General features: G+C 40.2%; 1 protein-coding gene across 1 annotated transcript in view; it reads right to left on the reverse strand.

Annotated features, from left to right (window-relative positions):
• Positions 1-2,943: 2,943 nt before the first annotated feature.
• The window catches only part of bahcc1b (BAH domain and coiled-coil containing 1b), a 97,276-nt gene continuing 76,085 nt past the window's right edge, over positions 2,944-24,134 (reverse strand). Inside the window, exons 13-29 of the mRNA XM_039665161.2 lie at positions 23,428-23,564; positions 22,988-23,089; positions 16,779-16,902; positions 15,144-15,354; positions 14,848-15,039; positions 13,186-13,350; positions 12,851-13,086; positions 12,695-12,772; positions 11,727-11,874; positions 11,520-11,637; positions 11,340-11,415; positions 8,932-9,040; positions 8,162-8,278; positions 7,885-8,034; positions 5,836-7,043; positions 5,505-5,741; positions 2,944-5,423 (exon numbers count right to left, since the gene is read on the reverse strand). Of these exons, the coding sequence (XP_039521095.2) occupies positions 5,214-5,423; positions 5,505-5,741; positions 5,836-7,043; positions 7,885-8,034; positions 8,162-8,278; positions 8,932-9,040; positions 11,340-11,415; positions 11,520-11,637; positions 11,727-11,874; positions 12,695-12,772; positions 12,851-13,086; positions 13,186-13,350; positions 14,848-15,039; positions 15,144-15,354; positions 16,779-16,902; positions 22,988-23,089; positions 23,428-23,564 (3,618 nt within the window). The 3' untranslated portion in view covers positions 2,944-5,213. The remainder of the gene's footprint in view (positions 5,424-5,504; positions 5,742-5,835; positions 7,044-7,884; positions 8,035-8,161; positions 8,279-8,931; positions 9,041-11,339; positions 11,416-11,519; positions 11,638-11,726; positions 11,875-12,694; positions 12,773-12,850; positions 13,087-13,185; positions 13,351-14,847; positions 15,040-15,143; positions 15,355-16,778; positions 16,903-22,987; positions 23,090-23,427; positions 23,565-24,134) is intronic.

Raw genomic sequence — 24,134 nt, forward strand, 5'->3', positions numbered from 1 at the left:
AAATTTGGATTGATACTTCTTAGAATATTCCTATTTGGTTAAATTGAGTGCTATACATACAATAAGAAAAGAAACGGACAAACTGGAAAAATCAGATAAAAATAGCCTTAAATAATAATACTTGCTGAACTTGAAAATAAAAAACAAAACAATAATAACAATAAGAATAATTCGGGGGTTTTTTTTACACTTTCTAACTAAAAAAAAAAAGTCTTTGTCTCTATGATATCTCGATCTAGATGCAAGTTTATTGCCCATTTTACCAAGTGTGGAGACATGCACATGCTGTGACACAGATTTCCCTGAAAAAAAAATGACACTGTTTCATTGTTTAGCGATATTTCTTTCTTTCTATCAATACATGGTGTATTTGAACTGCTGAAGCAGTAGTAAGTTAGACTGTCTCTCTCACACTCTCACACACATCCTCCCTCCATCTCTGTGTACTTGTCCGCTCTCTGCTCGGGCCTTTCACACACCGACAGGTTTGGGACCCCTGAGCAGCATGACACTGCATGATGGATGAGCTCTCGGACCTTCAAACCAACCCCACCATAGGAGGGGTCTGTGTGCGCTCTCTGTCTCACCAGCAGCACCTCATTCAGAATGCCCACCCCACCCGCTCCACACACTCTCCTCTCGTCCTCCTGAGAGCCACTCAGCAGGCGGGCCAGAAGAGGTCACGCCGCGGGCAGGACATTTATGAGGTGTAGATATTTGCCTTCTCTCAGAAAAAACACACTGTGGCATTGACATGGTCTGGCTTCTGCTCTTTCAGGTTTTCAAGTTTCAGGTTCAGTGAGTTGCTGCATAGCTGTCCATGTCTGATACAGCTATAGCAAAAGCACAGCATTTGTTTATTTTTGTCATTCGTGTCAGGCAGCCGAACACGATCGAATCCTGCAGTGTTGCTCAAAATGTTCGGTATAAAAGTAAACGGCCTTTATAGCGCACAAACTAATAAAACATTCCTCCCCCAGTGGTCACACATGCGTCTGATACATGACGGGCCCCCGGCTCCGGGTATGACTGATGCGAGATGATCATTCACTCCGGTTCTTCTGGTCAGTCTCACCCTCTAGTACCAATGCAGTCACATGCATCCAAACCTTCCTCTCTCAACATGGCAAACTGGGAAATCAAGGTTAAGATACTTCAGACTTTTGAATAACAGTGTTTACACAAAAGTATTAAGAAGCAAAAATTCTTTTCAACACTGATAAATGTTTCTTTAGTACCAAATCAGCATATTAGAATGATTTCTGAAGGATCAATTCATGTGACACTAAAGACTGGAGTAATGATGCTGAAAATTCAGCAATATACATTTTAACAAATGCATTCTTTTAAATTGCAATAATATTTATATTTAAATAATATTACGTTTTTACTGTATTTTTGATCAAATAAAAGCTGCCTTGCTGAGAGTGAGATGTGTTTAACAACATTTAAAATATTTCTTATTCCAAACTTGAGTGTCTATAAAAAAAATTAAATTAGGCATGTTTTTTTATTTATTGCTGACTTCTTATTAATAAGACAACCCTTTGTGGAAATACAATTAGACATGAAACAGAAAAGCAGAAAAAAAAGGAATTGTTACTAAATGCATTTTGAATACTTTTTTACCTGTGCTCAGGAGTTATGAATGTAAATCACACAGGATACAGAACAATCATCTAATCGTTTAACTGTGTGCAGAAACCATATTCTTCCTGCAGTGTGAAGGTGTGTATAATACAATTACATTACACATTTTTTTAAGCTGTCAAAAATGGTCATACTGCCTGCCATGAAAACTTTTTAAGTGGTTCTTTTGAAAACCATCTATATGTGCTTAATTTTTCTAGAAATCAATATACTGATCTGAAGAACCCATTGCCTGATAACCAAAACCTGTTTAAATCTCCAGAATAACATATAGCGAACTCAAAAATGAAATCAAGAACAGAGTTTGCTCAACCTAAGGTGCTAAGGTCAGTGAATAAACAAAAACATGTCCAGATTTTCACCACAAAAGCAAAAGATAAAAAAAAAACATATATACATATATATATTGTATAAAGTATAAGCCTTTTGTAATCCACCCCCTTCCACCAAGAAATACACTTATGTATAAATAACGTGATTCATTTGTATTTTTCATGAAAATAACGCCACAATGTTAAACGGGATTAATTTTCTGTAGACAAAATATAATATTGTATTTCTTTCTGGTAAATTAGTGAAATATGACATATTCCTGATAATCACTCAAATCTAATCTATTACTTATTGCCTGCAGAATATCCTGCCAAACTTGTAATGTACCATTGTTTGCAGACTTCATTTCTCCATGTTCTCTCTCTGCCCACCTCTCTTTATCTTTCTCTTTATAAAGCGGTATTGAAGTAAAATGACCTGCATGTGGTCATGACCTAATACTGCCTTAATGTGCTGTCGGAAATTTCCTACTTCCCACTTCTGAAGTTGTCATGAACACCAGGTTTATGTTTGGGAAAATCTTCCTAATGCCAAAATTATATTTAGCTTCCCATTCATTGACAACCAAATAAACATTCACCATAAAATGTAGGCAGTCAGTTTGCTAACAATTCTGGAATTTCAGTCTCAGCAGCAATCGTAGACCGCTTCTCCATGTTTAAAGTGTATTGCTCACCTAACTTGGGAATTATTACTATGGTATACAACTTGAAAACTGTTCATGTCCAATTTTAACAAGGAAACTCATAGTAACAATAATTCCAATGGCACATGAAGGCAACATTAACCAGCTGAAACTAAACAACAGTCAATACTCTGGACTTTTCAAAACATATGCGCCGTTCGCCGACAGTGTATCAAGCTACTGGATTAAATATATTTAATATATGCATATACATTCAGGTAAATCAATGTTTTCACAATATCAAACAACCTTGAATAAAACACATGGAGGCAAGGCCATTTCGATTTTTTTAATTAAATGCAACACGAATGCAATAAAATTAAGATAAATAACGTTTTAACAGTGGAAATATATTAGAGTTATATTCCCCACAAGGTCAAAAAGAACATCCACCGTAAAAATCAGTTCCAAGTGGGTCTCAAATTCAGGTTACACAATGATTCTATTTCCTTTGAGGCTTGGCCAACTTCCTGGCACGCTGGTGGTGCCAGTGCCATCTCCATTCGAGCGTTGAATCCAGTGTTTGTTTACAAAAATATCATTTTCGTTTGTTTTTTTTTTTCTCTTTTTTTTTATAGACCCAGAAAGTGACATTACATTAATTTTCACATCAGATTTCTTAAAGCTTTAGCTTCTGCAGTGTAACAGCAACAATGTCATTAAAAAAGTAAGTCATCCTTTAGGATTGAAAGGCATATCTGTCACCTTTTTCACAATTCCAACACGGAACAATCTGTACAGGCTTGCATATTAAACAAATAAGAGTACAACATTGACAATGGAAAAACAAACAGAACGATTTTTTGGCAAAGCAGGAAGAAAAAAGTGACAAGAGGAAATATTTTAGATTAGATCTGTTTTAAACTGCCATCACTTACAGGTTATGATTGTCCTTCATGATCACGTGACATAGGACAGCAGGAGGCTTCAAGTGCTGGAAGCGTCTGTTCACGCTTTGTTTGCATCAATAAAAATCCTTGGCCAACACTTTGCTACAACTTTGCTGAAACATTGTAAGAACATTTCAGCTGTTTTCCAACAGAAAGCTATCTGCAAAATTAGTTGTCAGTCATCTAAAGTACATCAGGCAAAATCATTGCAAGTGCCCCTTGTTTATGATTCGGTCTCCATAGGCTATTTATTGCAGTTGGAAGTATAGTAGTTCCAAGGACATACTTTGGTTTGTCATTTTGGAGGCCAGATTCATTCCGTCAGTATTTAAAATGAATTTCCCGACAGTAAAAAAAAAACAAAAAAAAAAAAACTCCAAATATGTTATATGGACCTGGCACTTTTGACTTTTTGCTACCAATTAGATCACACAAAGACAATGAAATGCAATAGAAACGAAATCAAACTCCAAAAGAAAGATGAAAGATAGTAATGAAGTGTACACAGACAGCCTGTTTCCTCTGACTGGACTGCATCGTTTCGACTATTTGCTCCATGAGCAGAATGTCTCCCAACCCTCCGTTCCCTCCTATACAACAGTGAAGAAATTATTCAGTAACTAAGGTCGCCCAAATCATGCCTGTCCCCAAAACAAACATATTTCATTTAAAAAAATAACACAATCAAGAGCAATAAAGAGGAATAGAGCTCTCTCTTCATTTATATTATATTTACATTTGTTGTTTTTAATATATATTTATATATTTATATATTTACACACATCAAATAAATCAATTGTACAACTATACACCTGAATGAGAATATAAGCAAGAGGTACAGAAGTGTATGGCTTGACTGGAAAAATCATTCCTTTTGTTTTGTCTTGTGTTTTTTGTTTGCTCATAAACGGACTTATTAATATATTGACATAATCATTAGCGCCAAAAACAATGAGAAAAGAACAATAAAAAATCCCTGGTATTGTCAAAAGAGGTTATTAGACTGTACAACACATGAGAGTATCATTCAATTTAGAACACCAGTTAGGCCTCTAATCTCCAGGTTAACACCCATTCCTGTTTTGTTTTTTTTGTTTGTTTTTTTGTGGCTGATCTCTACATACACACATGGTTGTTCACATATTTGCATAAAGCAAAAAAAAAATACCCTCTCATTCACACCTCCTCTCACGCAAACACAAACAGATCATACCACACCTCAAAGAAACAGTGTATTTGGTCCTGCTGGGATATTTAAAAGTCCTGGTGACATCAGTTTGACTTGATTAACCAGTGAAGAGCTTTCCAAAAGAACCTTCCGCAAATCCAAAATTTCAGTCAGTGTTTTGCACCTCCAATCCACGTCTGTCAGTCTAAATATCCTACTCTGAAAAAAATCCAGTGTCTTTTTCATTAATAGATAGAAAAATATTCCATGTCTGTGGAGCCTTCATAGAGTGATCACCACGATTGGTCCTCCCCACAATCCATTTGATAATATACTGTTTCCCTAAGAGTGGAGATAAAAGTGGCTGCAGAAACCCATAGCTGTGGGTTAAACTCACTTTTTACGTCATGCTAGTTTTGTCTGGCCTGATTGTCAGCCATTTCTTGTATCTCACGATTTCAGTAGTGCATTCAGCCATTTTCAAACGTTAGCAGATGATCGACTCTCCCTCTGCCGTCACCAGCTGGCCACTGGTGGGGTCGTAAGTTCCAGCCAGGTAGTACAGATCTTGACTGTTGCTGTTTGGTTTCCTGATATGGCTCAGGCGCTCATATTCAGCTCTGCTTACCACCTGGCACTTATGGGAGATGGTTTGGACGTCATTTTCGTCCTCATGGCAACTTTGGTAAAGGGCATGCTGTGAAGAGAGAGAAAAAGAAGTTTAAAAGTCTACCTTAAGTCAATCAAAATCAAACAAGACTTCTGGTCACTACTGTACCTTCCCATCCCGGTGCCTTTTGCCAAGCTTGGTCTCCTCAGGGTGGTAGAACCACTTTACCTTGACTACCATGTTGCTGGACCAGGATTCCCACAGACTCTCAATGCGACCAATAAAGGGGAGGTGGGGTCGACCAGCAGAGAGGAACACCGCACAGTCTCCAACTCGGACGGTGTCTTTTCCCCGAACGATGGCCTTGTAGAAGAGCTTTCGGGCTTTTCCTTTCAAACCCCGTCTCTGATGACAAGAAAGTAAAGTTTAAGGGACATTTTCCCCAACTAAAACCATTTTGGATTGGGATTAAAACAGAAACATCGGAAGAGGAAATTACCTGAGTTGGGTTCCCAGACCACCTCCACAGCTGCCGTCCTGGCATGAACGAGGATGAGTTTGGTGGACCCTCTGAAGATGGTAACTTCTGTTTTTTAGGGAAGTCTTTGGAAGATTTGGACTGTACTACAGAGGATGAGTTGTTGGCAATATCCTTTCTCCTTGGAGGTTTTCCTGTACTATTATTTACTGCAGCCTTTGAATTAGGGATAGTTATAGTTTTGGCTCCGAAAGTATGTCGTGGTGGGGCGGTTGGAGGTTCAGGATGCTGCTGTTGTTGAAGCAATGTGTGATGAGAAGAAAGACAACCCTGAAGCAGAAGCCGTGATGCCTCTTCTTCATCTGAACTGTAGGACGAGTCATTGTCAGACGAGCAGATGCTAGAGCTGGACGAGCCCGAACTAGAGGCGCTGGAGGACCCCGAGGACGACGACGAAACAGAAAGACGAGACAGAAAGCGTCCAGTGGTGCGCATGTCTGCCCTTCTGACATCTTCATCCTCGTCTTCATCTTCATCCATATCTGAATAGGAGCTTAGGCAGTCGCTGTGGCAGTTTGGCCCATAATCTGCATATTCACTAAGCCCAAGACCCTGAGGGTGCTTCCGCATGTCTGATGAACCTTTGAGAATATGGCAACTGTTCCTTTTGGCATCTTTGACGAGAAGAACGGACTGGGAGTAGCCCATTGTTGAGGTCAGTTCTCCTATTCCTTTGGCTCCGAAGCCCTTTTCCAGTCGCCCACCTCTTTGTACCTCTGGGTTCCCAAGAAGCAACAATGCTTTTCCATTCTTAGTCTTGGGGGACGTTACCCCTTCATGGTCCAGTTTGACGAGAAATTCCTTCCTGTCTCCTATCTTTCTACCACGTAAGCCAGAGACGCCCTTCTGACTAAGAGGCAGACCTGTTGCCAACTGCTGATTTCCAAAGGAAGTGCAACCATTAGCAATGCTGCTGAAGGAGTCCACCTCAAAGGAAGTGCTGAAGATGCCTTTGGCTGGAGTGGTCATGGTGGAGCTAAGTAAGGGGAACATGTCTGACTCCTTTCCTCGCAGAGCTTTCTTCGTTAACCCATTAAACTGGAACAAATCCATGGAGGGTTTCCTCCTGGACATGGTGGCAACTGGCCAGCCAAGAAGAGGGGAAGCGGTTCCAGTCACATTCACAGACACACAGCTCTTTGATGATGCATTGACAGATTTTGGCCTTCCTGTTGAGGAAGATAAACAAAGGTATTGCTATGGGGATGTAGGAAAACAACCCTGCCATCAATGTGAACTTATTTGCATTTTCCAAGCTTCCCTTGCTACGATACTACCCTCAGCCCCTCAGAGAAAACAGATACAAACAAATATGCCTGACAGTGGAACATCTAATGACTCCATGTTGTTTGTTGTATTTTTGATAACATCTACTGAATTGGAGCTGTTAGACCGGTAGTTCAGGGCTCTATAGTTAAGTGGAGTTCAACCTTGGCGCCAGTTTCCCTCATCTACTTGTTCAGTTAAACACATTTCATTCCATTAGTCAACCGAAGCCAGATTTCATCAGTCCTCCTGATGTGTTAATTGCACAGGTTCGTTTAAAGTAATGTAGGCAAATGCTTTTTTCTTCAAATGCGTTAAAACGGATGATTCTACTTTACATCTGATAAGGCTCTTGACAAACATTAAATAAACCATTTGGTGGGTGCTTCAGTTCCCAGAACAAGAACCAGGAAGGGTAGTGAAGCATATTTGTAGGGACAAACAGATTGAGAAACATCTACCCAACAAGTTTCCCTGACAGACCTTGTGATAAATGTGTAAATTACTAAATTATGAAGACCTGTAGTGGAATCTTGTTTGATAGATATTTCTCAATGTGTCTCTTTGAAACAACACGTTTTACCTCTTAGTTGCAGGTTAAAAGCAACACCTAGGGGATCATCTTAGATGATGCAAAGAGCATTGATTTTAAAACGTGTAATGTAACCCAAAATTATTTTAATCCAATCAATGTGGAATTTGGAAGGCCATGAGAGTGTGGAGGATGCAGCTGTCATCACGCACCTGGCTTGGCTTTAACAACATTCTTCCTGGGCTCTGTGTTAGCAGAATGCTCTGAGGACACATCAGCCTGCTGAGTTATCTTCTCTTGAGTGGAGGTCTTCCTCCTGCGGCACCTAGGTGAGACCAGGTGAGCTGGTGATGGCTCTGCACCTGCAGTACATCAACAATGCCACAGGCTTAATGACACGCACAGAAACTTGGCACACTGTCTAACATTGTTAACATGAGACTCTTTGCTTGTATTGGAGATGAAATGTATTTATCTGCAGAAACATACAGTGGATTTGGTAGCCTGGCGGAAGCAGACGAATGCTTGAAAGAGAAATCCATCCCCGGTCTCCATCGTCAAACTCTACCATGACACTGCCCTCCTTCTGTTCCTCACCTGGACCTCCTGTGGAAGACACAAATGCACAGCTCTAAAGAGAATGCATATTATTGTATTTGTGTTTGAAAAATTGCTAAAATTAAATGTTTAACTTTTATTCTAAGTTTGGGACTAATTTAAACATCCATCCATGAGCTCTTAAAAAATAATAAGTTGACTATCTGAGCCTTAAAGCTGCAGTGTATAATTTCTGCAGCATTAATTGTGACATTAAATCTTACAACTGCAATCGACTAACTTGATTTCTAATTGTGCCTTTTTTCTCTGAATTGCTACATTATATCGAAAACATATGAATTTACATCTCACAATGTGAATTTATATCTGATATATTTCAAAGAGTCAATATTTTTACAATGAACTTGTGCAATGGGCTTCTATATAAAACAGCTTTCATTTACATATAGGATTTATATATAGTATACTGGTAAACCCTACATTATGGGGAGGCAAAGATGCCAATATCCAAAATCATTGGACTTGTGGGGACATTTTTGGTCTTCTTTCAGGAAATCCGCTTATAAATCATAATAAATTATGTTTTTTGAAAATGTAAAAAATGCAGAAGGTTTTTTGTGATGGGTAGGTTTAGGGGAATTAAATATACATTTTGTACAGTATATAATTGTGTGTGAGAAAGAGAGAGAGAATGATCTCACCTCTACGGACATATCCAGGATACAAACAGCGCGATCGTTCACTCCAGTAAGCGCACACTCTTGTTCCAGCCGTCAGAGTTTCCACTGTCTCCGGCTGCACATCTAAAACCTGAAACACATGGATGACTTGAAAAATTAACCTACATATCTGGCAGACATGCAGCTTATCAAGCATAACAAGTTGATTTAGTTGAAGAATACGAGACATCTACTTTGCAAAAAGCATGGATATCTTTGAAGCCTTCCCTTAAGGCAATTACAACCATGGGTATACCTTTCTCAAGAAACGCTGTTTGTTGATTTTGGTCTCTTTGGTCTCAACGAGAATAAAAAGAGAGAAAATCAGCATTGCTGAATGGAGAGTCTGCTTTGAAATAATGAAATAAAAGAGCAGAGAGGTGAAAAAGGCCTAAATCGATGACTTTATAGTGAGGCTGCCAGCTCCCCTCCCACTACATAGAGCACATGCACAGAGGGCTCTTTTAGGACCAGTTCAAACGGGTCTGCTGTAGATACAGCCCTTTTGACAGACAGAGCAAACGGGGAGCCGAGGAGTTTTTGGCCAGGATATGCACTAAGCAGGCAATGGTGTTGGAAGCAAAACAACTGATAAGAAGTCTTAAAAGCAGCACAGGAAAGAGGAGGTATCACTAAAACGGGGGGCTAATGCTTGTGTCTCCATGAAATCTGACTTTTAAAAAAAGGCATTTGTAGGTTTATTCCCCCCAAAAGTATACAAGTATAAATGGTAGTTTCTATCAATATACTGCTATTTTTTTTTATAATGTACTATCTAGCCCACTATGGCAATGTTGTTTCAACCAATGGGATACGTTTGGGGCATGACTATCTGTTTATCCAACCAATGACAATTTTGCAATTCGTTTGGTGTAGAAATTAAGCACTCCATCTACAAGTCCATGGTGCAATATGATGAGAGAAATTACACTTGATATATTTCTTATATTCAAATTGATCATAGTAACTAAGTCTCAGCTTGATTTTAGCCATTTTATAATTGATTGGATTGTGACGAGTTGGATTTTTACACCAAAATGGATCCAGAAAAAAAGTGAGTTTGCATTAAGGATCACATTCTTTCATATTGACTTAAGTTTACGTAAACCTGAGCTGTGTTCGCTTTTTAATTCCACACTAGTTCCAGTAAAGCTAATTCACAAATATACACACAGGAATAATGCTGCAGGCTTATGGGTGAGTCCAATTTGTTGGAGTAGAGTGTAGCGTTCAATGTCAAAGCCTTTACTGTGCTAGCCTTCAGTGAGAATATAGTGCTCGCTCTCTCTGTCTTTCTATTCTCCCACAACTATGCACAATCACACCCAACACTGACACAAATGACAACCTCCTCTCTTTGTTTTGCATTTTGTGAACAATCAAGAGCTATTTGTGTTGCAGCTTGTGGATTGTATCAAGAAGAGATATCGTCAGATGTTTTGTGTACTCAACAGAATTTGAGAGTTGCATAGAGCATGCTCATTAATATGTATTTGAGGGAGACTGGGGACGGGTGTGTAGAGTTTGCGATAGGCGGTCCCTATAGGCAGCGAGACACTTTTTTTCCAGCCCATGATACCGAGAGAGATGAATGAGAGAAGTAACGCATATAATGTATTCAAATGAATGCATGCTGACAAAGAGCTGTTGGTTTACGGTGTGTAATCAGCTCCCTTTTTCCCCGTCGGCTTAGATAAACTATGCGTGTAAGTGCAACCCGCAGTTCAGCCCTAAAGATGTTCCTAAATAAGATAAATAAATAAAAAAAAGGGGATAAAAACACGCTATTCTGTACATCCTCCTGAGGGGCCACGCAGAACTAACAAGAAACAGCTATATACAGTCACAATGTGAAACTGTATATGTAGGAATGTAGTGGACTGCTGGACCGCATTAAGAGCAGCTAAGCTAAGAGTACTGCTTAAAGAAAACAACAACCAGTCTATATTAGCGATATATAAGAGTTCCTAGGGTTGTCTACCCTCCTCTATCACAACCAGATGCTGAAATGTTCCTTTACTGATGAATTTGTGCTCAATGAGATAAGAAATGAGCAAATAAAAGACGCAAACGCAAAAGAATGCCTAAAGTTGGTTTGGAGTCCTTCACACACAGATCATAGCAGTTTACACGCTTCATGGCTAAGTAACTGCTTATCGGAACACACTCACACACACACACACAACCCCAGATGCTATGTTCCTAACTGCTTTAGCAGAGAAAGTCAGAGCTGGGATGGATCCAGCTTTGAGCTGATGGGGCTCTAGGGGAGAACAAGGGGTCTGTGAGAGCCTGCGAGGGTGGCCTGGAGGGCTGGTTCAGTCCGAGGCCTGTGTGGAGAGAGTCATGGGGGAATGAGTCCCCTGAAAAAGCTTTTTAAAGGGTCTCACCGCTTCCTGAAGCAGCTGCTCCAGAGAGTAGATCCTCGGTCTGTTTCCACGCTCTCCCTCAACGACAACACTATAGCTGGAGAGACAAAAATTCAGAACTGTAATTATCATCTATTCATCAATGAATAGATCTATACATTTCATACTACTAATGTTGAAAATACAGGGTTGTTGTCTTACATATCAGGCAGGTCCAGTGTATGTACATAGGCAGCATACAGTAACTCGTCCTCCTTTGAGATTAACACTTTCAATCCATCCTTCAGGATTTCTTTGGTGAGAATGCAGTTGGGCAGGGCTGGTTGCGAGAGAGATTAAAGTGAGAGGTCATTCTCCTTTTACCACATGCAGGAGTACAACAGCATTATCTGTTTGTATATTTCTTACCCGGCAATGCACAGCCCATCGGCTCTGGTTCCTCCTCCTCTTCCTCTTCATCTTCCTCTCCTTCTGAGAAGCTGCTGTCGTCATCCATCCGGAATCCCTCATCGGCAGCAAAGCTCTCCAGCAAACGACTGACTGCTCGCCCCTTAGCCTGCCAACAGTCACGAAACGGCATGTGAGTCTCACACACATACACACACTCACCCACCCCTAATGGCCCCGGAGAGAGTGATTCAGGGCTCCAACATTCATTCAAACTCCCATACAAATATATCATAACCTCTCGCACCTTAACAGGTCCAATCTTGTGCACAGCCCTTGGTACTTAACATTGCTCAAAAAGCTGTCAAATATTAATGTGATGGAGGTTTCGGCACTTGGGGTGATGCTGTTCGGTTTTCATTTTACAAGTGTGTCTCTAGGGCGAGGCCCGGGTGAAGAATGATGCGTGTCTTTGTTCTCTATCGCACTCTTTGAGCAAAGCGGGAATTCTCCCCGCCTGCTGATTAGGCAGGCAAAGTCCCCTCGCATGCCTCACCGATGACCTCACAAAGCGCCGGCAGTGACAGCCTTGACACCTACGGTGTAAATCCTTTCAAAACTATTGACTGTTTTATTTAGAAAATGCATGATTCAGCCCGTGAATTAGCAGGCGGATCCCGTCTTATCTTTATTGTGAGTAGATTTACGAGAGCCCCTGACAGGACAAACCACACGAGAATTGCACAATCCCTCTTGGAGGGATGACTTTTTATGGGTGCCAAGAGGGCAAGGTAGACAGATCTACGCCACTAGGGGCTAATTTGCTATGTGGCGCCGCAGCCTCGCTAGATTACACCGACGTTCAGCACAACTCTAATGAATGAGCTCAAAAGTTCCTTGAATTCCTGGTCACCAGTATACATTTTATTTCGGAAGCGACCACGTTAGCCATCCAATTTTCATGGAAACTGAGAGGAATCATTCCATACCTGCTTGTTTTTGATTCGTCTGCTCCAAGTGATGTCATCACACTGAGACGACAGTGCTTCTAACCAACAGCTTTTCCTCTGAAATAGCCATGTCAGCACTGTTAGAGCTTGTTTGAAGCCAGTTAACCAAAGTATTCCAACGAAACTAGCTGATACCTTGCCAAAAAGCACTGCACTCTTCCTGGTGGTGATTTCTCGTGGAGTAGGCAAGGTCTTGAGAAGGCTAGTGTGGTCAAAGGTGTTCTCCCTTGACCCCTCTCTCCACTTAGAGCCAGTCAATCTCCTTTCCTCCTCCAGTTCTGAGTGGTTACGGTCAGCACTGACCAGGGCTTGCCTACAGGGGGCCTTCCTTCTCTTCACCTCTTCTTTAGCGATGGACACATTCAATGACCCTGGAGGGAAGACAAAAAAAAAAAAGAAGATATTTAAGAGTAACAGTGAACTAAGGTGATATCTGTGACTGTCTAATTAATTAAGGATGTAACATTTACCGTATCCCTGTCTTTCTGTTTTGTTCTTGGCTTTCTGATTGGCCTCAAGCTTCATGATGGAGCATTGTAAAGGACGGCCGACTCCAGACAGTTGCTCTTTAGATGATAGATTCTTGAAGCCCTCTGCCCCTTCCTCGCTGTTGTAGATGCCGTCATCTTCCTCCTCTGTGAAAATGATGGATCGATTGAATGCATTGACATCTTGACTGGACCACAGTTCACAGCAGGCATCTGAATCGGTCATGGTAATGGTGAATGCAGCCTGACGATTCCTCTCACTGTATGATTTGTTCGATATTTAGCATGATGAAGTTCATGAAATGGGTGCCAACTGTGACTGTAACTGTCAACGTTCACAGGAACTGTGGCAGTCAGAAAAGTCTAGTCACTGACAGGTTTGACCACCAAACCTTTGCTTTCCACACGTATCTGACTCTTGCTTACAGCCACACATGCATTACCATTCCAAGTTTGGAGTCACTATTTAAAATAAAAAAAAAAAAAATCGGTTCTTTGAAATTTCTAATGAATTTTGGGATACTGCCCACAATTTGCTGGATGGAAACACCTAGGTGAAAATAAAATGTACAACATTCTCCGAAACTTACGTATTCAGTAAGAATGCGTTTGAAGTGATTTATTTAATTTTATGAGACACTGTAATTTCCCCACAGAGCTGTTACTGTTTAAAATTAAAACTAATCAAAAATAAAGCAAAAATAAAATATAAATAAGATTAAAAAACTTTAAAATGTTGCCTTCACAACTAAATGAAATATGTTAAGTGCTAAAATTATTAACACTAAAACTTGAAATGACTAAAATAAAAAATATTTCCCAACACATACAGCTTCCATTTCTATTTCTACTGCATGACATAGGTTCACAAGTTCATAACATGGATGGAAACAGCTCTTGACACCAGGCATTCTAGCTGTCAGTTTATTAAGACATTCAGATAAAGTTACATGTCATGCTTTCTGCGGGAGTGCTTTAGCTTTTTGTATTTTGTACTGTATTTTTGATGACGTTTGAATTTGAATTTCTTACAAAAACACACAAATGTCTTTGTGATTCCCAATTTTTGAGCAGTAGCGTACGCACACAAAGTCATCCTCGCATGCTTGGGTGTCACAGATATGTATTGGCAGATGCCGTCTGTGGGCTATGTGTCTCGCATAGAGCGGAGATGGCACGGTGGCAAGCAGTGTCGGGTGTCAACACAGTGCTGACACACTTGTCACTTACAAGGCGCTCGTCAACACTCTCGCAAGCTCGTGAAATGTGAAAAGGATAACTTTCAGGGCAATTAACAGAGCGGCAACAACATCGCCTAGCTCGACCGCAGGCGTAGCTCACATTAGCGGTCATTACTGCCATGATTTCATCTTCACTTTCACTTACAGAGGTGTGTTTGCAGGGAGCGTGGACTAAAACATGTAGTGGAACTGGGGCGGTGGAGGGAGAGTACAACTCGTTTCCATATAGGTGTGGCATTCTGAACTCAGCATGATGCAGGCTAGCATTACCGCTCGGGTTTTGCCCAATGCATGCCTGTGGAGGCATCGTTAATTTTTTTTAACGCCATTACAGTCGACCAGGGAAACGAGAGTGTCCGCTGATCGTCATGCTGGAATGTATCTCTCTCGGCCCATAACTCACCTGAGTTGCTGTCGGAGGGAGCGATGCCCTTCTCTGTAGCTTCTTGCTTGCTATCGGTCACAGCCGTATCGCACATCAGCTGCTGAGTTCGGGTTGGCAGGGGTGAAGAGCTCAGGATGGCCTTTGACTTCACACCTCTTCTCATAGTCCGCTTCCCATCGGATCCCTGGTGGACTGCTGTCCTGCTGCCTGCTGGGATAGAGCAAATGTACTTCACATTTCTAAATAATCTACCGTAATCTAAATATGAATGTAATTAAAAGTCATGTGTCACATATAGTCTTTATAATGTTTACCTGTGTCACTGTTCTCTCCAGTTTTGTTACAATCTCGGGACAGATGTTCCGTAAGAGTACTCTGCGTTTTGGCCTCTCTGTGACACAACAGGTTCACCAGTCTCGATCCACGCTTAACTTTGGCTTTCTGCTTCAGCTGTGAGCAAGCTTTCTGCTTAAACTTAGTGCTCAGCAGTCTTGGCCTGCCTCTTGGCCTACAGTGAGCCTTCATCTGAAAAAGGGAGAGGAAAATAATGAAACTATTAATGTCAATATTTGTGTTGCATTTTTATAATGGTTGCAAGGCAGCACTGTATCAATGTTCCTCAACAGATTCTCCTCAAATTTTTTCTCTTTTTTTGGTCATTGCATAACAATATACTATTGATGTTTCTCTCTTTCACTTCATCTTTATTAATATGATTAAATGTTATTTATTAAATATAAACTGATGCAACAATTTATAATAATGAAAATCATTTGACTTATTCAAACTCTAATTGATAGTGATAACTTAATTCTGATATTGTTATACAAAATTGTGATGGGTCTTCCATTTTACCATGTATTTAGCCATGTGTGTGAGAACAAAAAACACTGATTGACACCAAACAGTGTTTAGTGTCATGCAGAGATGTATAAAGTACTAGAAACCCGGACTTGAGTAAAAGTACAAGTGCTCTATCAAAAAAGTGACTTGAGTTGAAGTGCTCTTTAAGCACCACACTTAAGTTGAAGTACTAAAGTATTCAACATTTTTTGTACTTGGGTAATGCAAGTATTTTATTTTAAAATTCACTACTTAAGTACTAAAAGTAAAAGTACAAGTATTGTGTCATGTAATTATTAAAGAAAGCAGTCAAAAGCAGTCAAATAAGGCGCTTTGGCGGGATACAAATTAGCTTTGGCGGCCACCAAAAAAAATTTCATTGCAGGACAACCCCTGCATTAGTAGTCAATGTGTGTGTCAATCAATACCATTACCCTATAAAACTGGCGTGTGATTTAGGCAGCATGAAAGCCAACTTGCAACGAATGATTCGTAAAATTTTTATAATTGTAACGAGTAACTAGCAGAACATTAAAAAACTATCGAAGTAAAAGTATTAATTTCATCAAAAATATCTACTGAAATAAAAGTAGAAATATGAGAAAAAAAAACAATACTCTAGTAGAGTACAGATACAGCATTTTAGTACTTAAGTAGTTCTACTTCGTTACTATACATCTCTGATGTCATGACAACAGAAACGTGTAAGATGACATTAAAAAATAAAATAAAATCATTTGATTTACACAAAGAATGTTCCAAATTTTACTCTCAACAACGACATGATTGTCATATTTACTGGTCTTGTTTTCTTGCATTTATTTGAATGCTGAATATTTCTTTTGTACATGTATTTAACCGTCTGACAAAAAACAAACAAAACAAAAACACAAGAAGGTTTGGCCTTTAAAATCAAACCAATAATGATGACAGCTGTGATAATTGCGAATCATTGTGAATTGGTCTCGTCTTGCATTTAGTTGAATGATAAATAGGGATGGGTCTTTCCTTTCTTCCAAATATTTAACATAAAAACGAACACTGTTCAGCAGCATCATGACACGGCAAACTTTAAGGAGACATTTTAGAAGTGATTAGCTACGAACCTGTGTGCTAGAGAGATGGTGGTAAGGGCTACTGGTCATCCTCCTCTTCTTCCTCTTCCTGTCTCCGCCTCCAGTCAAGTCCTCCACTGTAAGCAGACCCGGCCCCGCCCCCGCTCCAGCCGACCTGTCCATCACAACAGAGAGGTATTCATGAGGGGAGAGAAGAACGAAGGATGAAAAGGAGAGATCAGAGGCGAGCGGAGGGCTTGCCTTCCCTCTCTGTGGCTCTCTAATGACCTTCTTTTCAGGCTTTGATGAATGGAGAGGCAGGGGCTTGGTTCCCCGCTGCACGCTTGAAAAATTGGGATCTGACGCCAAACCGAGAAATATCTGAGAGAAGTGCTGGTAAAGCAACCTCCCACTCATAATTTTGTTTGTTCTTTTTTTCCTCGCTCTCCCTCGTCTCGGTCTCTCCGTCTCTGCTTACTTCTTTTCCATTCTGTGCCAATGGTTTCAGGGCTGTGAATTCCAGCATTACATTAATAAAAAAAAAAAACCCTTCTCTGTCTTATTACCATATCAATGCATCTGTTCCTGCACAAAGCAGTACAATGCATAGGCCTTCAGGAGGGCAACGAGAGAGTGAGTGTGTGAGTGTGTGTGTGTGTGTGTGTGTGTAGCCAACCATCTAGCAGACCTATTACACTGAAATAAGGCTCATACACTCGCTCTGCGGCGATCGGGCTCTCGTTTTGCAGTGTGTAAGCATCAGTGTTTTTACTCCTGAGAAACAGACAGCTACTTCAAACTCGCCACAGGCTGCCTTAGTCTACGGTCGGGGCGGGGGGTGGCGGCACAGACATCAGCTGGCCCGTCATTCACCAGGATGATTGGCAGGTGAGTGTCAGAAGCCGTGTCGGCATGTGGTTGGTGAATTCCAGCCTCCCTTCTGTGTCCTAGCGACAGCTATAGTCAGTTACTCCCAAAGCGACCACGAATCACGACATGAAGACATTTTTAATTTTTCTTGTTAATCGAGGTGCCACATCACCAACTTGACCTCGTGATTTCTGCTGTGCTGGATGGGGGACTGTTTCCCAGCATGCACAGCGACATGCATAAATCAATTACCGCCTCATTGTTTACGTTGCTTAATGTTAAATCCATTTTGTGCAACACCGTTGTTGTGTTTCTTTAACGAGAGAGAGGAATTTTCCAGTGTATAGAGTGGTGTGATGCCAATTACTTTCCAGTGTATATTTTATTATAGTGTTTCCAGTGTTTCTTATTTTTTTATGTTTGGTGCTGCAGTGGCTGTATTCGTGAGCCCAAAACAAACTTCCCATCGGGACAAAGTATACCAAACATAACCTAACCTAACCTAACTTATGGTCATAATGTGATGGGTATAATGTTAAGTGCCATATTTGCAAGTTTGAAAACCTTAATTTTCCATTATACAAGTGTCACAAGGTTTTTCCCAATTTCCCTATTCTGCAGAAATCCTCATTTTAAAATACTGCTCATGGCAACTTCTCCTAATTTAGACACGAGGAGCAAAAAAAAAAAAAAAAAGTGGACCAAATTTGCACTGAGCACCTCAACTAGGTTGAACATTTACTTGTGCGACCTATTAAAGTGCAGCTCTGGCCAAATTGATCTGCACATAACTGATCTGGCACTGCCCACTGGGTCTCAAATGGATAATTGGTCATTAATAATTGATATAATAATAATTGATTAATGAATAATGAAATACTGAATAATTTGTTCAGCTGAACAGCGCAAGTTTGTATTTCAAGAGTATTTGGCCTTCCATGCACCTCATAACTAAATCAAAAAGGCTCTCGTGAAGATGAAGAAGATTACGTTTGGCATGCATATGCAAGGGTCTAAGCGAAATAAATACATGTGGTTTTTCAGAAATTACCCATTTAGAAGAAGACCTGGCAGAAAGGAATGATACAAAATATATATGCACATGCACAAAGACATTCACATAGACACACATTCATATACTGTACACTTTTTCCACACAAGCCCAGCACTGGCTGCGTTGTTTTCCACTCTTCCTTTCAGCTGTCTGAACACTGGCTGTCTGCCCTTTACTCAGGCCGGTGCTGTCAGAAAGAATCAGTGTCCCCACTACATAAACCCTGGCCCTCATCCTCAATACAAAGAGCCCCTGCTTTAGCTGGAGATGGAGGGAGGATACCCGCAGAGACAGAGAGGCACGGATACATGACCAGATGGGTGGAAAAAACATGGACCATGCTCTAAAAAACCTCAGTAGAAGAGTCATTCAGATTTGTAGATGGCAACTTTCTCATGGTGTATTATAAGTGTAGAAATAAAGACCAGGTTCTCTGGAGTAATAAAAAAAAAATTATAACAGGCACCACTGTTGCGCACCAAGCTTGACAGAATTAAATTTTCAAGCTTGAATTTTTTTTTTTCAAACAGAATTCAAGCTTGAATTTTTCTTATTATTATCAATGTTGAATACAGTTGTGCTGCTTAGTATTTTTGTAAAAAAAAATTTCCTGAATCATTTGATGAATAGAAAGTTTAAAAGAACATTTACTTAAAATTGAAATTGTGTAAAAATGCAAAAGTCTATACTGATCAAATCAAAAAAGTAAAATGAAAAATGCTAAAAAAAGTAATGACCCCACGATTCTGACCTGTAGAGTGTCTATATAAATGTATTAAATATCAAATAAATATATGACTTATTTGTGTAATTAAACGTATTATGGACATTAGTACCACTATCAGAAAAGCCAGGGTACACCAAAGCATCACTAAACAGAAAGAGAAGCAGCCAAAGATCAATGTGGACACAAATGAGTATGACTGATGTAGTGAAATGAAAGTAAGAACAGAGAGGGAGGGTTAGCGAGAGAGAGAAATCCAGAGGGAGTCAGTCGACCGACCGGAGCTGGATCAATGGACACTAACCTCTATCGACTGCCACCACATGCGACGTGAACATCCCCATCTACACATCTGCAATTAGGCATCTGATAATTTCATCCAAAAACATCATATTACCCACCACAATCCCCATTCCAACCCACCGCCTTCAAATCACACCTGGAGATTCAATATTGTTTTTCGGGAGAAGATGCAACAAGCACAACAGACCTGAGGGGAACTGGAGGAAAAATCCTAAAGCACAAAAGCATTACCAAGAGTAAACTGTTCAACTCTGAACAGAGTTGAGTGCACTTCCCTTTCTCCTCCTCATGGCACAAGTACATCTATGTAAAGATCCTCAACCACAAACTCATTAAGAGCCTTAATGAAGGCACAGTTTTTGTCAAAACAGAGAATAAAGCTTCGGTCTGCCGTAGAGTGGTTCAGCGAATCACTGATTCGCTGCTTCTGCATTTAAATGCCACAGAGTCTCCAAAACCCCCGAGGCCCGGGAGACCAGGTAACCGTGGAAACCTGATTAGTAACCCGACACCTGGTCCGAGGCAGGGTTTGGTGTGTGGTTGCTTCAGCTTGATGAGGACTGTGGCATGGGCGTCTATTAAAGAGCAGAGCTGACAGCCCCCCGCCCTACCCTCCTCTCTGCCTGTCGCCACCCATAGGCGACCTTCTGACCTCCTGACCCCAAAAGGCCCCTCTAGTCCTTGTGTCAACTCCATGTCACATTCCTGCTGTTGAGAGAGTGTGTGTGCTTGAGCGAGTATGCTGGTAGGAGAATTCACAGTCCTCTAATTACAAACCCCTTCCCCTCAGAGAGGTCAGGATTACACAGTAATGCTATTCAGGGAAGGGCATTGATTAGCAAGACACAATCATCAAGCTGAGAGAGAGAGAGAGAGAGAGAGAGAGAGAGAGAGGAGAAGACAGCAGAAAACAGCAGGAGAAAACGGTCATGTGTGTGTGTGTGTGTGTGTGTGTGTGTGTGTGTATTTCTGCCATGGTCCCCTTCACAGTCCAATAATCAAATTCTAGCATTCTCTCTGAAAAAGATGCTGAATGTTGCTATTATTTACCATTGAAACCCTCAATCATTCTGGCAAGTGAATATATATCGGCATAAATCCCAGCATAAGAGCACTCTGCTGTTTTATCATATGCAGGAAACCGTCTGACAACCACAAAATGGCCAAATAGGCTCTGTTTTCATTTTAAACTGTACGTTTTGTCAATTTAAATCCAACAAACTTGCTTAAAAAGTGCACATATGCTATTTTCTACTTGTTCAAATGAATATCACCTTATTTATTTGACAACATTTACACATTTTTAAGTGTCCGAATATATTTTGTGGCTAACGCGTACACTACTGTTGAAGCATGTGGGGTCTGTGAGATTTTTGCAAAAAGTCTCTGATGCTCAACAAGGCTGCATTTATTTGATCAATACAGTAAAAACAGTAATACTGTTAAATATTGTAATTTAAAATAACTTTGATAGCAATTATTTTACAGTCCTGTAACGTATGTAGTTACCTTATATTAACCAGTACTTTCTTAGGTAAGTACGCTGTCTTTAGTGTCATGTTTGATCCATTTATTTAATAATTTAAATGATAATTTTGCACAAAAAATATATATATTCTTAATTATTATCGTTGTCTAATTTGAATTAAATATAAAAAAAATTCTAGAAGATAAATATACCTCAGAAGCAACACTGCATAAGACATTATGACTTGTCTTACTGCATTAGAACTCTAAACAATTTAAAAAAGAAAATGTCTTGATATCTTAAGCAGTGTTGGATCTCAATTTAATTTGTTTTAGCATTTTGTTTGTGTTTTTTAAGTTTTTTTTTTCCTGGAAAGCAAGTCAAAAAAACCTACTCCCATGGCCTCATGGGATGGTACAGTGTCTATCAAAGGAAACTAAGCATATTTGAATACAGGGTTAGCTGTGGTCTGGTCTCCAATCCATGCTCCCATGATGCACCATCAACACCCTTAACCTTGTCAAATGACCCCTTTGACCTCAAACTGATTCGGCCAGATGCAGAAGGATGTTGCAAGTACACAAACATATGAAGGGAGTGAAAGACTGAAAGAGCCCACGTACAAATCCAACAATGAATGTTACCACTAAATTCATGCCGTCTGCCATCAAACTGACATAAACCATGATGAGAAAGTCAAACCTCGGCTTTATTCCCTAAAGGGACTGGCAAAAAAAAAAAAAAATCATAATTTTATGACTCGGATACATTTTAGTGCGGGAAGTTGTCATTTGTTTTATTCGGCAGGGGAGGTTTATTAACGACACGGATAAATGTGCGCTGGGTATAGCGTGTGTAATTAAGCTCTAGCTCCTGCTTTTCATTAGCACGCTGCTAATCAACCAGGCTAGTAATAAAATGGGTGGTGTTTTGTTAATCAGGTAGGGTAAACTTGATTTGACCGAGTTTATCAAAACGTCTAAGGCTCGACATAAACAGAGGTGTGTCTCAGGAGAGAACGCTCATCCATCAGGGTGATAACTTAAAGCCCTGACTTTGCGCAGGCAATTGGTCTCCGCGCTTTATCAAATTAATATCGCCGACGCGTCATGGGTTAGAAGGGAGTCGAAACACTTGTAGATAATCAATGGAAGTTGTAAATATGATTAATGACGGCTCTTTGCACTGATTAAGCACTTAGTCTGCCTTGTATGAACTGATAGGAGCCTTCCACACTTATTTACATGCACACACTCAAAAGAGTCAGATTGCACACGCACGTTCAAAATGAGTTCACTAACGTAATCTATCAAAACATCTCCTATCTAGACGGTTATTAATGCATGTGAAGCGTTTGGCTGCAGGTAAGGAATTGTTTCCTGAGCTAGGCTTAATACTGGTCGCAGTAAAGCTCTAATTTAATCTCAGCTCTCTCTCGCTCTGGAAACTGTGAAAGAGCATTTTCATTATTAACATAAAAGAGCTGTGGAAGAATCGCACTATATTTGCTGCTCGGAAGAATTATATGATTCTAAACACACACATAGGCCTACAACTTATACATCTTGTATAGCAATTAAATATAGCTAATTATAACTAGATTATAACTAAATCTTTTTTTTTTTTTACCCATTTTATCATCTGCAGATGGAAAATCGCAAGTCTAAAATATTTGTAAAAAATTATAACAGCATAGTTTAATTATTACCAGTACATTTAATTAAAACACAAACTGGCCCATTTATGATCCTTTCTTCCAGCAAAGCGAGTCAGAAATGTGTCCCTCACAAATACATGGAAACACCAAGCATGAAGAAACAAGTAGAAAGGGAAACACTCACTTGACTTTTTTAGGGGCATCTGTGGGGATAGGGGGTGTGGACTTGCGCTTGCGTGGCCTTCCGGGTCCTCGACGAGCTGGACTGCGTGAGGTCTCTTCTTTCCTGTAAACACACAAACACGCACACACACGGCCTGTCAATCACTCTAATTCACACTAATGATGTTGAATGAAACGAAACACTAAGCCATCCTAATTGTGAGAGTGGACTAGAGGAAAGACTTAAGCACAGCTCAGGCTTATGCAAAGAGGGCTCAGCACACACTGGGTGGTCTCAGCAGAGCGTTGCGAGGGGACAGAGAAAGAGACTGAGCGTGTGCTGGGGGATCGAAGAGAGTTCGATCTCTCCGTGCATGTGTGTAAATGGGTTTTGAAAGGTGTGCGGAGTGCATTTATATGTGGAGGGTGTGTGTTTGTGAAAGTGGTCTGTGGTTCACTCACTGGTGGTCATGTTTTCTCTGAAGCTTGGCAAGCTCTCTCTGTTTTTCCTTGTAGCGCCGCTGCAGTTCTGCCAGCCGCACACGCATCGCTAGCTCCTCCCGGTCGAGCGTTTCCATGGTACCCTTAACAGGACACACCTACACAATGGAATAATCTCCAGTGAGTTTACAGTAAAAATGCCTTTCAAGGTTCTGTATGACCGTTTTTCTTCCATAGGAAGTGAATAGAGATATTGTGAATAACGTTTCCATACAGTAAAACAATATAGTGATGACTCTCCAAAAAGGACTAAAAAGCACCGGAAAAAATATTATAAAATTGGTCCATTTGACTCATGCACTATATTTCAGGATTTCTGGAACCATACAATAGAGTTGTATGAGAAACAAACTGACATTTCTGTCATTAATTACTAAAAATATTATTTGAATTGCAAGTAGAACAGGACAATTTGGGGAAATAATCTAATTGTAACTGCGATTTAAAATGTGATTTAAAAAAAAAAAAGCCTCAGGTTTGATGTGCTGATGTGCAGAGCTGCACAAGTTTTGCCAAAAATGTTGCTATTATATCTCAATATGACTATAAAATAATAATAATTATCATTCAAGCTTTAATAGTGGCAGAAAATTGCAGGGACCCCCTAAAGCTTCTCTTTTGCTAATGTTTTAATTGCAAGTTTGGGAAGATGGTGAGTGTTGCATTCA

This window comes from Pimephales promelas, chromosome 17 (assembly GCF_988280905.1).
Source record: "Pimephales promelas chromosome 17, fPimPro1.hap1.1, whole genome shotgun sequence".
Taxonomy (NCBI): domain Eukaryota; kingdom Metazoa; phylum Chordata; class Actinopteri; order Cypriniformes; family Leuciscidae; genus Pimephales; species Pimephales promelas.